Source organism: Trachemys scripta, chromosome 4 (assembly GCF_013100865.1).
Source record: "Trachemys scripta elegans isolate TJP31775 chromosome 4, CAS_Tse_1.0, whole genome shotgun sequence".
NCBI classification, from domain to species: domain Eukaryota; kingdom Metazoa; phylum Chordata; order Testudines; family Emydidae; genus Trachemys; species Trachemys scripta.
The window spans coordinates 98,291,604-98,308,580 of NC_048301.1; the positions used below are offsets into that span (position 1 = coordinate 98,291,604).

The following is a 16,977-nucleotide window of genomic DNA, read 5'->3' on the forward strand; positions in this document are numbered from 1 at the left end:
TCAATTATAAAACAGGAACACTGGCAAAAAAGGAGGACTAAATAAGGCCAGCAAAGGGTCACTGAAAAGGCAATGACAGATGTTGAATGAGTAAGAAGGCAGAGGAGAAAAAAATTGTAGCTGCAACAGAGATGAAAGAGTTACCACAGATGATGATTTACTTGTATTATGGTAGCATCTCAAGGCTCCAAATGAATCATAGAATATCAGGGTTGGAAGGGACCCCAGGAGGTCATCTAGTCCAACCCCCTGCTCAAAGCAGGGCCAATCTCCAACTTTTGTGTGTGTGTGTGTGTGTGTGTGTGTGTGTGCCCCAGATCCCTAAATGGCCCCCTCAAGGATTGAGCTCACAACCCTGGATTTAGCAAGCCAATGCTCAAACCACTGAGCTATCCCTGCCCCCTACTGTGCTTGGCACTGGAGAACAGATACATAGTAAGACACAGTCCTTGCCCTCAGGAGTGTGCAGCCTAAATAGACGAAACAAACAAAGGATGGGAGAAAGGAAGGATTATTCTCCCCGTTTTACAGGTGGGAAGGTGAGGCACAGATTGATTAAGTGACTTGCCCAAGGTCACACAGGGAGTCTTTAGTTGCAAAACCAGTAATTGAACTCAGATCCCCAGAGTCCTAACCTACTCCTAGGCACAAGACTGTCCATCCACTGATAACTTCTTTCTGATGTAGGACCAGAAATTTGAATTAAATCGTGTCATAGCTATGGTGTCATTTTGCCTAGATATAAAGCAAGTAGGTGGCTACTGTAGCTCATCCATGAACCTGTAGGATTCTTCAGTGATTCGAAGTAGAAAAGTCACCGTCTCCTGACGAACAGTCACTTTAGCTACTGTTCATCACCCAGTTTTTCCAGTGTTAGCAGCATAGCTGGTATTCCCTTAAAATCATGCATCATGATGAACAATATGGAAGAGATCAGGACGTCAGCAAGCTTTGGACAATCATCTCCCGGCTGAATTCCTTTCACTAAGCTGAACACTGTTGATGATTTTTCTGGCTTGAGAACTTGTGGTTACCAGAGACCTCAAACGCTGGTCTGCGGTCCTTCTGAATCCTACTGTGGTTTTGATCATCTTTCCAATTTGTTTTTTTTAATATTTGAAGGATTCAAATTTAAAAAAGAAAATGTTTTATTGATGTCATTGTGTCTGTGACACAAATCCCATGTATACCTATCAGCAAAAAACCATGCTTAAGCATATAGAATATGCAGCTCCTGGAGTTCTTTAAAGAATAATGGTTGCTGCAGGAATATGAGACCGTAAATCTAGACCCCAAAAGTGATGGTTTGGGCTGTAATTAGTTAATCTGTTTGTTGGAGCAAGTAGACTTCTTACTGTAGCATGTTAGTAGCTAATAGTGTTAATAGTAAGATTAATAAATATCACATAATAGCATCTTTCATCTGAGCATCTGATAGCACTCTAGAAACCTTGATTAGGCCTCTTAAAATATCTGAGGTAGGCACAGTAATTATCCTGATGCAGGTAGGTAAACTGAGACATGGAGAGATTAAGGAAGTGGCGTTTGCCCACATTTAAACAGTGGCTGGGTTGGAAAAAGAACACAGAAACCTTGGCTCCCAGTCCACTGCGTTAACCCCTGGGCAGCAGTACAATACGTTGCTGCCACACAATACAAAATACTGTTAAGAATCCTAGAATTGTTCATGCCTATAGGTTGCTTAATCGATGTAGTGAGACTCAGCCTTCCCACAGTGATCAACTAAGCAGATTCATGTTCTGAAGAGATTTTCAGAAGATTCATGAACTGAGATGGAGGAAAAACTAGGTTTCAAGTTCTTGAAATGATTGAGATTGCCTTGCCCTGTACAGTAAAGACTATGTTACAGAAATACAGAAGGCCTGATTTCCCCACAACAGTGACACACCATTGACATCAGTGGAGTTACTCCTGATTTACAGGAGTGTAAGGGAAGGGAGAATCAGACCCACTGTGTCAGTGCTCTGATGTCAGCCATACTTCTATACTAGGGTACAATATTAACATGCGCACTTTATTAAATTGTCTGACCTGCACCCCACAATGTTTGTGGACATTTAGGGCCCTGACTCAAAATCCACAGGAGTCAATGCAAGATTTTCTGTTGACTTCAGTGCACTTTGGATCAGGTCCTAGATGCCGATCCAGATCTGATCATTTTGATTTGGACTCTTCTGTGCTTAAAACCATTGTACCTGTTGTAGAGAGGATGCTCGCCTGGCAAAAAATGTTTGTATTGCCATAACATGTTCACAAAGAGCCTTTTCCAGCTCTCTTTGAAGTCAGTTGAGAGTCTTTTGATTGACTTTGGAGGGAAATAGAACAGACCTCAACACAGCGGGCCTTTGCCACCATGGCTTCATGTCTGTGATAGGTGCTTCTCCAACAAATAGGATGACAAGTTGTTCATGTTTTTGCAGCTGCCTTCAAAGCCCAGCAGCCAGTCCCTGCGCATTGGGAACTGGTCTGAGAGGAAGAGCCATCGCTTACCACGACTACCCAAGCGACACAGCCATGATGACATGCTGCTTCTGGCTCAGCTTGGTATCCCCTCTTCCCCTTCCAGTCTGAATGAGGACAGTCTGAGCACCACAAGTGAGCTGCTGACCACACGCAGGGCTAGGAGGATCCCTAAGGTAATGGCCACTATAGTATTGTTCAAATTATGCATCAGTCACAAGGGTCCAGCCTTGGTTTCACTTTCACTAAGGCAAGTGTGTGTGAGTTGTCACAAGAACAGATCCTCAGCCCTGCTCTGGCCGTGTGAAGCAGCCCTTTGGTTGGCTTAACTGGCCCCTTAAAGATTCCCTCTGCACTGGGGAATGCTCTGAGGATGTGCAGCCACAGTAGTGGCTGCTATTCCACACCACCTCATGCCCTGGGCCTAAGGGATGTGCCTGAGGAAAAGGAGATATGATCGAGGCATCCCAGCCCCACTGTGATCTCAGCTGCTGGAATGGCCTCTTGGGAACTATGGGCTTGCTATCTTAAGTTAGAACAGCCTGCAGACTGCTCTGATATGTGTTGAGTGTCTGGGCAGGTGCAGATTAGCCCCAGGATCTGGGGACACCAAAGATGGCTTAAATCTTCCCTTGTCCCAGTAACCAGTTTCGTGCTGTGCACAGCTCAGCCAGTCTGGAGGGTCTTGCTCAGTATGTCTGTACAGCATTTATCCATCAATTAAATCTGCTTTCCCTACAGAAAAAAATGTTGTGTCCAGATTTGAAATAGCCAGCAGAAGAGCTAGGAACTGTGGGGAGCAGAGGGAGATCTCAGTGTTTACACACATTTGCTGCATGCAGTGGAGCTGGGATGAGAGATCCTCCCGTGGAGGTGGGGTGGCTCTGCATTGCTCCCAGCTGGGCCTGGGCCTTCAATATGGCCCAAAATATTAAACATCCTTTTGCCAGCCTGACCTAGCTTGGTGTTTTATTCAGCTTTTCCACTGTTTAAAACAATCACGTGATTTTCTGAAAGTTTGTACTGTACCTCGCTCGAGGAGTCTGAACTTGTAACTGTTGATCTGCCGCTATTTATAATGTTCAGTACGCAGCTTAAGCTTTTTGCTTCTTTGTTTTGTTTATTACAACTGTTCCCAAGGCAATCTCCACTGACCTAACATGGGCCCTATGCTTGACTCACTTGTCATTACAGATACAAAATAAAAATGAATTAAATTTGAACTCTTTCAGCCAAATAAAAAGTTTCAAATGTCAAGTGGGAAATGAAATAATTGTCTGGTACAATAGTGTCAAGGAGGAGAGAATAGCCAACATGTTTATTTTTAGCCTGTGAACAATGCTAGTTTTTATTGTACATTTCACTCTTTCCTGTTCTATAAAAGAGTGTTTTTTAAAGGATGTAGCTATAAATATTGTGTGGACAGAAGAGGAACATTTTTATATTTCTGAAATTCTGCCTAAGCAGGAAGCAAACTAAAATGAAGGCAACTAATTATATGCCCTTAAATAATTAATCAGGACCAGATTATGATACTCTTACTCACATTGAGTATAATACCTTACTGCAGGAGTAAGATGGTACTCAATGGGACTTCAGTGGCACTACCCCTGGAGTAAGTTACGACTCAATGTAAGTAAAAGCGGCAAAATTTGGACCTTTAATTTTGTGCCTCTTTCTTCCATTTGTTTCTCTGATTTAAAGGGATAGTGTCATCTTGAAAATTACCATTGTTGCCAACTCTCACAATTGTACTGCAAGTCTCACAATAGTTGATGTTTTCTTAAAGCCTCAGCTCCTGGCATCGTGTGATTATGGGAGAACCTCAACTTCCATTAAAAGAAAAAATTAGTTTCTGGCCCTGGTGGAGAAAAGCTTGAAAATGTGACTCCCAAAGACACAGAAACTAAAAGGCAAAAATAAATAAATAAACAACTATCTTTTTTTAAATGTCATGATTTTTAAGTCAGTCTCATGGTTTTAGGGTGGTCTGACATAGGATTTTTGAAGAGGTGGGTTTGGCAATACTAGAGACTACTTGTGGAGTAAGGTACTACACAACATGAGTAAAAGCTGCAGAATTTGTCCCTTTAATTTTGTACCTCTCTTTCCTCCTTTTTGTTTCTCTAGTGAAAGGGACTTGAAAATCATAACTGGGAAATCACATTTCCATCTGAAAGTTGTGTACCTCCTATTATAACAAGTACCACCCAAGGTGACCTGAACTGACTAAAATCGATCAGCGAGAAATTATTTGTTCCTCTGCTTACTGGACAGTGCTTTGTGTGAAGTCAGTTTTGCTGTGCTCTTGATGGTCAATGGCACTGATTCTCAGAGCTACCTCACTGGGCCTTAATGTAACTGAGAATCTGCCACCCAGCATGGGGACATCACTCTGATACGCTGCTCTATGGGGAGTTCACATCCATGCTCTTCCCCAGGCGTTGTAAAAGGGTCTTCGCTACCAACAGCAAAACTAAAACCGAAGGCATGTGCACAGAGAGGAAGGGGAAGGGAAAAGATGAGCGGGGCCCACATGTGTTTGGTGCTGTTGATCTCCTCTTGTGGCCAATAGTCCTTTCTAAATATCAGCAAAGGAGCAGGCAGAACGAAGTCTTAGCTTTTGCAATTTTTTCTTTTTCCTTGATTTTCTTTTGTTCTTTTTTTTCTTTCTTTCTTTCTTTCTTTCTTTCTTTCTTTCTTTTTTTTTTTTTTTTAAAAGCTTCATGATTCAGGAATTAACAAGAACTCAGAATACAGCGTCCTGTTTAAAGGGTGCTTGGTCAGGAATTTGAATTTTTAGAAATTAGTCAATTTAAGGAATTTCATATTAACATAGTACCTTGGAATGGTCTAACTCCTCTCTTGCCCTCCCCTCGCAACCCCTGTGCTAATTAAATAGAGTCTGAACCAGTAGAGCTACGGACTCAGGCTCCATTTAGGGAGAGAATATGCGCGTTCAGGTCCCGCATCAGGCCTTTTGCTCAGATTCAGTGTTGACACTGTTGTTAGAGGCATCACTGCTCAGAGGAGTCATTAAGCTGAAGTCCCCCATGCCGGCCTCCATTGCTTTGGCCTTAGAGGTAGAAGCTAAAGAACCCTTGAATAGACTGAGGGAAAACTGCAGGAGTTCTGATCCCCACTCTCTCAGTAAAACAGCTTCTAATATCCAGAGTTGTGGGGCAGCTATAGCTCTGTGCAGGACAGCTGCTGCCTTTGTACATGCAGTGCTTGGGCCCGCTGAAGTCAATGGGAATCTTTCTGTTGACTTCTGTGGGCTTTGGATCAGTACACTAGGCACTGCGCTCCCAGTATTTAACTCCTGAGGAGAAAGTCCCTGGAACTGCCTTTAGACTGGAAGGTGCTGTGTAAAGTGGTGAAGGGGAGTGGGTAACGACAGCATGCCCACTCATTGCTGGCATCAGTAGACTTGTTGAACTGCCTCCCTGGGATGTCTGTCTTGTATTTAGGTGAGATTTCCTGGAGTGGCTTCGGCCAATCAAGATTTCATTACTCTCATGCTGTCTGTAGTTGTACAGCTTCTAGGCCAGTAAAACCAGGAATGAGACCGCAAGCAGAGCAGCTCCAAGTGGATTTCAGTTCATCCTTACAAGCACAAATTGTACATAGGTTAGTGAGCAGCAGTAAAAGGAAAGCATTAAATACCTGTTTGTTAGACAACAAGTAATGTCTTGCCTAGAAACAATTGATTCTGGGCCTAATTCTGCTCACATTTATACCTGTATAAATGAGGTCGGTAGTGTCACCACATCAGAGTTGCCGAGATCAGAATCTGAACAATGATGAAAATAAAATTTGACATCAACACTGGGTACAAATCTTTCTTATAGTATTCATAACAAAGTAGAACAGCATGATCTCTCTAGCAGATTGAGTATAGGAGTTAGTGACTCCTGAGCTCCAGTCTGTGCTCTGTTACTGACTTTCTATGAGGCGTTGAGCAAATTGCTTAATCTCACTATGTCTCCATTTCCTTTCCTGTAATATGGGGATAATACCTACCTTTGTCAATCATGTTGAGATCCTGCAATCCAAATGCAACTTATATTGACTCACGGGGTATTGTGAAGATTTCAAAGAGTTTTACAGACATTAAGCAATTAAAGTACTGTTTAAGTGCTAATTATTAATTATAACTTCTGTATCAAAGGAACTGGGGAGACAAGGTGGATAAGGTAATATCTTTTATTGTACCAGCTTCTGTTGGTGAGAGACAAGCTTTTGAGCTTACACAGAGCACTTCTTCAGGTCTGAGAAAGGTACTCAGAACATCTCTGCAGTCATAGGACAAAAAACGGGGCTTAGTGGGTTTCAGATTGTTGTAATAAGCCATAATTCCAGTGTCTTTATTAAATACATGATTTTTAGTGTCTAGCAAAGTTATGAATTTAAGCTCCCAGGCTCATCTTTTGAGGGTATTATGGACATTTCCTTTAAGAATGAGGACTGAGAGGTCAGATATGGAGTGATCGCTTTATGAAAAGTGTTAGCCCCCAGGTGATATGGTGTTTTTGTCATTCATCATTTTCCTATGTGAGTTCATTCAGTGACTGTCTGGATTCACCCACATAGTTGTTTACTGGGCCATTTAGTGCACTGGATGGAGCACACCACATGTTGTGATAGGCACATGTAGGACCCATCAGTCTTGAATTGTGTGTTGTGGGGGATATTTGATCATTGTAGCAATGGAGGTATGCCTACAGGTTTGGCATCTGTTCTTGTGGGGTCTGGTGCTGCTTCAAGTTGGTGTGTTGGGAGCTTGCTTCTAATGATGAGCTTTGTGAGGTTGGGGGGTTGTTTGATGGCCAGGAGATGGGGGTTTGGGAAAGAGTTATTTCAGGATGTGGTCCCCATTGAGTATGGGCTGTAATTGTCTAATGATACTCCATATGAATTCCAGTGTGGTATAATATGTAACAACAAGGGGCATGTGGTCAAAAGGTTTTAATTCTGTATTGAAGCAGATGGCCCATTCTATGATAGAATCATAGACTCGTAGGGCTGGAAGGGACCTCAAGAGGTCATCTAGTCCAGTCCCTTGCACACAGGGCAGGGCTTAGTATTATCTATTATGATCTCCTTCTCTGGTGGAGTGTCCTTGTTTGGTGAAGGTGGTTTTAAGTGTGTTAAAGTATATATCCCTGACTTTCTCCTCAGAGCATGTTCTGTCGTTTCTGTCCATCTGTCGCTTGGCTGTAGGTAACCAATTTCTTGGTGTGTTTGGGGAGATTATGGGATCTGTGAAGGTAGGTTTGGTGATCTCTGGGTTTCTTGTATAGAGTTGTCTGTAGAGTTCCATTGCTGATTGTGGTGTCCAGGAAATAGATGCTGGTGTGGGAGTGTTCTAGAGAGAGTTTGATGGTAAGTGGGAACCATTTTGCTGAGTGGTTTGAGCTACCTAGTGAATGTTTTGCAGCCAGCCTGTGTCTCTTGTATTTTGAACAGACTGACATTCTAACAAACAGTTCTTGTCAAGGTTAGCCCTGCTAATGAAGAAGTCTTAAGTATGCTTTACCAAGGGTTAAATTCTGCTTTGATTAGCAGTGGGAATTTGGAACCTGACATTGAAAAGCTTTTACAGGTGAGGGTAAGACTGGAGAAGGTAGTTATAGCACCGCTGAAGGTCAATAAACACAACACAACTTTTTGGCAAAACCCTATGGGCCATATCCTCAGCTGGTGTAATTAGGCACTAAAGTCAATGGAACTATGCTGATTTACACTAGCTAAGGATCTGGCCCTGTATAGCAAAATATTTCACAGAATCGGAATCAAATTACATAGGCCTTAGTGGAGCAAATGATGTCCCTGATTCAGGAAGGGGCTTTACCCCTAGATAAAGGAGAAAAGGTATGTTTTCAGCTGAGATTGGAAATAAGATGGAGAATCATTGAGGAGGAGAGAGACAGGAAGGCAGTTCCAGATGGCAGAGGACAAAGCTGTCATGCCAGTAGTGGCCAGATTATGTGGCGGGTCAGAAGGAAATAAATGAAGATACATAAAAGATTTCTAAAGAGAAAAATGTTTACACTTGCTGTTTATTTGTCATCTTGTGACAGTGTATTCTAATGTGTAACCCTCCTGGTTTCTTTTTTGCAGCTTGTACAAAGGATCAATTCTATCTATAGTGCAAAAAGAGGGAAAAAAAGATTGAAGAAGCTTTTGGTGTCCAATATTGAGACAGCATCACTGCGAGGTATAACACAAATCTCTTGGTCTAATGAGACAATACAGTACTTTATCCATGTGAATATGATAGGAATTGAGTATCAGAGGGGTAGCCGTGTTAGTCTGGATCTGTAAAAAGCAACAAAGAGTCCTGTGGCACCTTATAGACTAACAGATGTATTGGAGCATAAGCTTTCGTGGGTGAATACCCACTTCCTCAGCGTCTGACGAAGTGGGTATTAACCCACGAAAGCTTATGCTCCAATACATCTGTTAGTCTATAAGGTGCCACAGGACTCTTTGTTGCTTTTTATGATAGGAATTGTTATCCAGCCTTCTGCAGATATTCCCCTCTTTGATCCACAGTGTATATTTTTCTGTGATATCCTACACTTGCTCTGTTTGCAATGTCCCAATGACTACAGTGGAAGTTCTGTGTCCTGAAAAGGGAAAAATTGGGTGGCTTAAAACTAACTGGGGCTCAGATCTCACACCAAGGTCCGTCCCACCAACACCAACCCGTGGCTAAACTGCTCACTCTAGCTCAGAGGTCTGCAACCTTTCAGAAGTGGTGTGCCGAGTCTTCGTTTATTCACTCTAATTTAAGGTTCCGCGTGCCCGTAATACATTTTAACGTTTTTAGAAGGTCTCTTTCTATAAGTCTATAATATATAATGAAACTGTTGTCTGTAAAGTAAATAAGGTTTTTAAAATGTTTAAGAAGCTTCATTTAAAATTAAATTAAAATGCAGAGCCCCCTAGACTGATGGCCAGGACCTGGGCAGTGTGAGTGCCACTGAAAATCAGCTCGCATGCCGTCTTCGGCACCCGTGCCATAGGTTGCCTACCCTGGTCTAGCCCATTAGCCCTTAATTAACTTCTACCGGATTTTGCATTTTTAGATGTTATACAAAATTCACAGTCTTGTTCCTGTAATTCATTCATGCCTTTTCCTGGTGCAAAATTGTGGACTTAATTCACTGTGTGCTCAAGATTACACCTGCAAAAACACTGGCCCAGTTAGCAAATCTTGTTTATATTTGTTAAGAGAAGGAGTTCAGAAATTTTTCCATTCTGATGTAAGTGTATGTGCGCACATGCAGATGTGTGAATGTGCATGTGTGTCGTTTGAGCATTGTGGAATTTTCACATGAACACGGTTCAAAACTCCCTCTCAGATCAGGTCACATTTCACATGTTTGTCACGTACTATGCTCCATGTCCTGCCAGTTTGAGGTCTTGCACTAATGAAGCCCACAAGAGCCACCCTAGAGTTCCTTGATGCCATGCAACCTCCTTTCAAAAAGCTGAGAACAAGTGGAAGCGCTCAAATCATTTTTCAAAATGATGCATCCACCCGTGTAGTTTTACACAAGGGGGGGATTCAGTGAAACAGGCTTTGCTGTAAAGGGGTCTAAACCTTTGTGCTTTCAGCTAGGCTGTGCCCTGAATCTCAAGCATAAGAATAATCCTATTCCAATTACCAGTCTCCACAAAGAGATCCTTGGAACCACTGATTCTGTGCAGTTTGAAACTCCAGCATAGGATGCGCTGATCGCAGGGCCAAGCATTGCACCTTAGCCAAAAAATAAACCTCTAAAAAAGTTGTCGTTTTGCCTTTAACAGACATCTCTTTATCTCTTTTGCAGATGAAAACAGTGAGAGTGAAAGTGACTCAGATGACAGGTTTAAAGGTGAGGGGTCAGTCCGCGTTAGCTTCCAGTCAGTCACACTTGCAGTCCCCATCAAAATAAATGCTCCTTTTATTGCATGATGTTCCTCTCCATGAGAGGGCATGAAATTTGATTTCCTCTTTGAAACCTGCTACTTATCACTACCTCCTGACTCCATTCACATTGGAAATGCAGGATCATGAACATGATGTAAATATTGGAAATCAGGTGCATGGTGAACTGTGCGGGTCTAATTGATTTTAGGGGAAGGAAAAGCCATGAAACATAATGAGGAACCTGCTTTGGTAATGCCTGATATGTTGGCACTTTCCTTCTAAGATGCACTTGTCTATGTGTGTGCACAGATATATGTCTGCAGACTCCAGATAGTAAAAACTACTATAAGGTGTGCATCAGGGAGACTAGCGTAGCATCTACATGCAGTATACTTGGCTCAAGCCTGAGGAATTACTCCCTCATTTTCAGGAGTACTGAAATTCAGACCAAACTATAGAAAGGAAGGAAAGCAGCAGGGTTCTTCCTCTGCACCAGCAATTGTTTCTATTGATTTTCTTTTTATTGATTTAAAATACCTCACATTATTAATCATAGGGGAAAAGAAAACAGTAGTGCAGAATTGTGGCTCTGAGCTGGGGAGTGGAATGCACAGTTTTGTGTGTGCCTCTGTAATGGAGCTGGAGCTGTTTTAGGTGCTATCAGTGTCCCGCTCTCTTTGGGAGAACTGAGCAGGCTGGTGGCTGGTAGGGCTCTCTGAGAAAAGAGCTTACAATTCCAGGTGCTGGTGATGTGAGCATGTGCTGTGTGGTCAAAGCCAGATACTTCCCTGTCATCCTGTTTAATTTTAGCCCGAAGTTTGGATGCACTGTAACCTGCCTGCATGCCTAGAAGCCTCTGTGTAAAATGGAAACAGCATGTTAAACCTTATCAGTCGCACTGGCAGTACAGAGCATGGGACACATTTCATAATGTGCCTGTATTATATCTTTCTAATTGAAGAAGAAGTGTCTCTGGATAGTAAATGGCTTGTGGAACCATCCCCACTCTCTGAGTTATGTCAGGCTGAGTCCTGGCCCAGTTCCCGTGGCAGTAAGAGGCGCATTAGTCCCATGGAAATAGACTGTACATGGGAGTGAATGGTGTGGGGAGAGAACCGCTCCTGTTCTCTGGGCAGCTGTCAGTGAGCTATCGCTGCCCTGAACAGTCTGATGCCTCTCTGCAGCAGAAACCACAGGACTTACTTGCACCCCAAGCTGTGGCTGGAGGAGAGACAGGAGTGTCGGGACTGGGCTCCTTCGTTACTTGAGGGAGCATTGGTGCCTCATGGGGGAGTTGGGAGCTTCTCCCCTCATTGTTGTGGGGGATCATCAGTCTGATAGGTCCATCTTAATAACTCATCACCATGAAGGCAGTTCTGCCTGCTGCGAAGACTGGGTTATGGGGTCATGGAGGCAGGTGGAGGAGACTGGACATAGCCATGTCTTTTTGCACACGTAGGGCCAAATTAGGTCGCCCGTGTGCAGGGATCCTGGGGTGGAGAGGTGAGCGTGAAGATGCAGAGAGCCCTTCCCACTTAGCGTCTGTGCACAGGAGGCTGTAGTATAGCTGTTTGCATTGCCCAAGCAATTTGGGGGCTGCTGCTAACATGCTAATGGAAGCATGTTAGGATCAGAGCTGGGTGTGGCCATGACTTCATCCCTGCCCTGCACATTACCTGGTGTCAGAAGGGCAGCCCTGTGGGGAACTCAAGCTACCCCTTTTCTAAATGCCTTTGGCCCCCAGGAGCTTGCTGCCTTGTGCCTTACATATTAGAGAGCCGTGGTGTGTTTCTTCAGCACCACTAGGTGCCCAACACGCCACTCCCTACAGGCCAGCAGATGCATAATTTGGTTCACGTTAAATTCCTCGAGGATAATCAGCAGCAGTGGGATAAAAAGTACAGAAAATGTTGCAAATACTCTGAGGGTTGTAGCATCAAGCTGTGGTCATTAAAGATTGACAGGCTGTGTTACTGGCCTTTCCTGATCTAGCCCAAGTCTGGGTCTGATCTGTTACCCTCACCAAGCCCGTTGACTTCAGTGCAGTTGCAGGCATATACACAAGAGCACAATTTAGCCCTATATGTGTAGAACAAACCAAACTTTGGCAGGGTTGAAGTTCTATGAACTGCAAATGATTCCACTAGCTTAGTATTACATCATTTCAATTCTGGCAGAAGGCTTTGATTTATGGGTGGAATTAATAAGAGAGAGCACAGCATGAATGTCTACTTTTAAAGGGGAACATGTTTTGCACTAAGATCTTGACAAACATCAAGTCCTTTGTGAATGTCTGTGGCTTACATATCAGTTCCAGGTAACAATCTTTCTTTCTTTGTAAATGCTAGCTCATACCCAGCGTCTCGTCCACATCCAGTCAATGCTGAAGAGGGCTCCTAGTTACCGCACCCTGGAATTGGAACTGATTGAATGGCAGGAGCGTGAGCTATTTGAGTATTTTGTGGTGGTCTCTCTGAAAAAGAAACCTTCTAAAAATACTTATCTCCCAGAAGTGACATATCAATTTCCCAAGGTAAAGCAACAACCTACCTTGTTTGTGGTTACCTATTTTCAATGGCTAAGATCAATAAAAGGAGCAAGTAATAGGAATCTGCTTTTAAGCTGGGTCAATAGACCTGATCTCTGAATTTACCCAGAGCTTTCTGTTCTAAAATGCTTCTCATGTTGAGAGTGGGGAGAAAGAGGCTGGGCTCTTTCAGAAATGTTTTTCTTATTCTACAGCATATCCTTTCCCAGCACTGAAGAGTTTGGCCTAATTGTGAGCACTTAGTTGCTGAGTTTTAATTCAGTTTCCAAATATTTCATAGACATTTTAACCAGTCTGGCTGCACAGTATTAGGGTCTGATCCAAAGTCCATTGATGTTAGTGGATAGACTTTTAATGACCTCAGTGGGTTTTAGATCACACCCTAACAGCGGATGCTGAGTTTGAGGTAGGTTTGCATTTTGAAGTGCTGAGATGCACTGGTTTCACAAGGACATCAGATGACTCTGGGACAAAGTTGTTTCAGATGAATTTTTTAAAATGTTAGCCATTATTATTAGTTTTACTGTGGTAGCTCCTATATCCCCCATCATGGATGATGGCCCCATTCTGTTAGACACTGTACAAAAACAGAACAGGATGGTCCTTGCCCTAAGGGGCTAATTAGGAAACCTATTCTGAGACTGTTCATTACAAATGACTGACTTGCTCAAGCTGGAATCAAGTGAATCTGATTTCATCCACCACAGCTTGAAAGGCCCACCAAGCAGGTGCGTGAAGCAGAGGAGCGTCTCAAAGCCATCCCACAGTTCTGCTTTCCTGATGCCAAGGACTGGATCCCAGTATCAGAATACAACAGGTAAACCCTCCTGTATGTGTCTCTTGCTCAGTGTTGTTGGCGTGTACTGTCAGAGTGACAGAAATGCCCTTGCCCACGTAAGGAAGTAGTAGTTTTGAGACGTTCAGGAAGCTGTATTTAATTTTTGTTTAAGTTCCATAATATTTTTCCTCCTTGTTTTGCCTGATCCACAAACCTGTGTTGTTGGGGGGAAGCAGTTGGAAGGTTTATCGCAATGCCGAGTCCAAATGCAGAAATAGATCTGGGAAAAAGCTGAAAGACAGAAGCTGATTCTCCTCTGCCTGGCACCACATGTAATCATTTACCCCTGGAAAAAGTGAGTGCCAGATGGATGTAAAACTCTGTGGACCAGATCCTTAGCTGGCTGGAGTTGACATAGCTCCATGTGTTTCTGCGGAGCTACACCAATATACATCCGCTGGGGCTCTGGCCCTACCATGCTGATTGCACAGAGGTAAATGGCTACATGAGAGGCAAGCCAATGAAGAACCAAGCCCACCTTCTCCTTTTCTCACAACAGAAACCTCCAAAATGTGTCCATCTTATTTTTCTGCTTCACAGGTTTGCAGATGGATGGACAGAGATGAATCATCCAAAATATGATATGGATTTTTAATGTGTGGAATGACATGTATGTCAGTAAAATAGGAGATTCTGTACAGTATGTCTTATATGTGCTTTTTGATTGTGATGTCACACCACATTAGCCTTGTGGCAGCACAACCTAAGTGAATTATCCCAGCCAACAAGCAAGTATGTAACATTTCATTGGCTTGCATGGCTCATGCCACATAAGGGTACAGTAACAGTAATGTGTTGGCTATAGCGTGGCTATGTTATTCAGTGCTCGGAAGTATACAAATGATGAGATATTAGAACCACTGAAGGAGCATTAGACCTCTGTATATTTTACTTGCTCCAGGAAGTGGGTAAGTGGAATTGTGCTATTCCCAGTTCAGACAGGGATATGTGTATCCAGGGTAAGAAAATTGCTAGGGTTCTTGTTGTGCTTTATGATGCCAGAGCAAAGCACTTTGAATGAGGGAGGAAAAAAGCTTAAATGGTCAGATATGGGCTAAAACACTGTCCCGATTCTCATTTACACTGCTAGTGCAGTCTAAAGGAGCCTTTGTGTAAATAAGAATCAGATGCTATATGCTTTTGTAGTGGAATGGCCAGGTCCTCAAGTGCTGTGTGGACATGTTTGTGCTCCACTGCTGCTAGAATCCAGCCATAGTTCTGACATGTTTCGACCATGGAGGGTTGCCCCAATGCAACGGAGATCTTCTGGTGATCAAGGGCTGGTGTAGAGGCTCAGTACCACTCCTCATCTTGGCTGCCAGCATCCTGGATGCCAGAGGAAAGAGGATGTGGTCGGGATATCTCTACAGTGCATGGATTCCCGGATCTGGTTTCAGATCCTTGGGACCATTTGAAACCAGCATAAGTCATAGCAACCATACTTGGTGCACCCGGTAACCCCAGGATCAAGGAGTGTGAAGGTGAGCTTAGCATTCCCCCATGTCTTGTGCTGGGTGCTCTCTGGCTGTAGGTGAGAAGCTAGCCTTGGTTCTGCAAACCTCTCCTATATACTTAGGGTTCAAAAGGGAACAATGTGGTAGAAATCCTACCACCTGCATAGCACAAAAAAACCTTCCAGAATGACTAGTTTGAAAAAGTAGCAGCTGTCTGTTGATGCTGTGTCCATTTTGAAATATGTATCTATCGTGGAAGCATCTCAAGGCACTTCGTCATAATCTATCCACTAATTGAAAAGAAGGCAAAACTAAATCTGTATTCAAAGGGTAGATTAACACCTCTTCCTAGGAACTCACTACAATCCTGCCACCGTAACAATAAAATCTGGGACAATCTTTATTACAGTGAGACCTTCTCTTTCATGCTGACTGGGGAAGATGGCAGCAGAAGGTTTGGTTATTGCAGAAGATTACTGGTAAGTACATCAACTTGAACTCTTTCCAAGCACAAAATTCAATTGTCAGTCAACATTGCAGTGCATAGTTGTGAGCACGTCTTTTGCGGGCCAAAAGGAAAGCTGTTCCCAGAACTCTGAGAGTTGGAAAGATAACAAGGTCAAATACAACAAGAATTGTCAGAAACCTTTGTCTGAATGAAAGAGAACCCAAATATTTCAAGAGGGTCACAAAACATTTCCCCCCTTCATTGGCACCTGGTTTCAGTTTCAACCAAAAGCAGAAGTACTACACCACCACAAAGAAGGCTGTTCTCGTGGTATTTTTAACATGCCTAATTCTTTCACAGCCCTTTTCATTTCCTAGGTGCTGTGCAAACATTAATCAATCAATTCTCAGCTCCCCTGTGAGGGTTGTCACCCATTTCAGAATCAGGAAAATTGCAGTAGAGGAGTTTAAGTGATTTGTCCGTGGCCACACAACAAGCTAATGTAGTGCCATGACTAGAACTTGGGAGGCCCAGGTTGTCAGCCTCCATTTCAGTCCTTTCACCCATGTTCATCATATAGTAATAGATTTAAAACTGCAAAGGGGGAGTGGGATTGTGGTATTTTTTTCTTGGGCCGAATCTATGCTGAGATGGATCCAGCATACTTTAGAGCAGCTTAGCTCTCTTTTGAGAACTTCAGTGAAATTTAATTGGTGCATAGGCCGTTTGCTGGATCTCTGGACAAGGGTGAATTTCACTATCAGTGTTGCTTAGGGTTACCATTCGTCCGGATTTACCCGGACATGTCCTCCTTTTTGTGTTAAAAATAGCGTCCGGGGGGGAATTTGTAAATCACTAAAAATGTCCGGCATTTCCCCCCCATGCAGAGCGAGGCGCGGCTGGGAGGGCTGCAGGAAAGTCAGCCGCTCGCATGGGGCTCTGGCAGCCAGAGCCCTTCCCCCGCAGCTTGCCGGGCTGGACTCTGGAGCAGCTGTAGAACTCCTCCTCCCTCCCTGCATTCTGAGCCGGCCGGCCTGCCGGGCCGTTTGCATCGGGCCTCGGCAGCTCCTCCTCCCCTGCAGCCCAGCGCCCCGCTCCTGCAGCACTGTGCGGGGGCAGGGACCGGGTTGTGTGTTGCGCTGGGGAGCGCAGCCACCTGTCCAGCTCCACACAGAGCCCAACACCATGTTCTGAGCGGCGGGGTAAGGGGGCCAGGGGGCAGGAGAAGGGGCAGGGAGATTTTGGAGGGGGCAATCAAGAGACGGGGGGGGGGGGCGGGATTTCGGG

The 16,977-nt window shown here is 43.8% G+C and overlaps 1 protein-coding gene across 9 annotated transcripts in view; it reads left to right on the forward strand.

Annotated features, from left to right (window-relative positions):
* DENND2B (DENN domain containing 2B) overlaps positions 1-16,977 on the forward strand; it is a 291,401-nt gene that overhangs the window by 205,399 nt on the left and 69,025 nt on the right. For all 9 annotated transcript variants that reach the window (XM_034770079.1, XM_034770078.1, XM_034770082.1 and 6 more), the window contains 6 exons: positions 2,442-2,657; positions 8,605-8,701; positions 10,323-10,367; positions 12,751-12,935; positions 13,658-13,767; positions 15,652-15,721. In XM_034770079.1, coding sequence (XP_034625970.1) covers positions 2,442-2,657; positions 8,605-8,701; positions 10,323-10,367; positions 12,751-12,935; positions 13,658-13,767; positions 15,652-15,721 — 723 coding nt within the window. The remainder of the gene's footprint in view (positions 1-2,441; positions 2,658-8,604; positions 8,702-10,322; positions 10,368-12,750; positions 12,936-13,657; positions 13,768-15,651; positions 15,722-16,977) is intronic.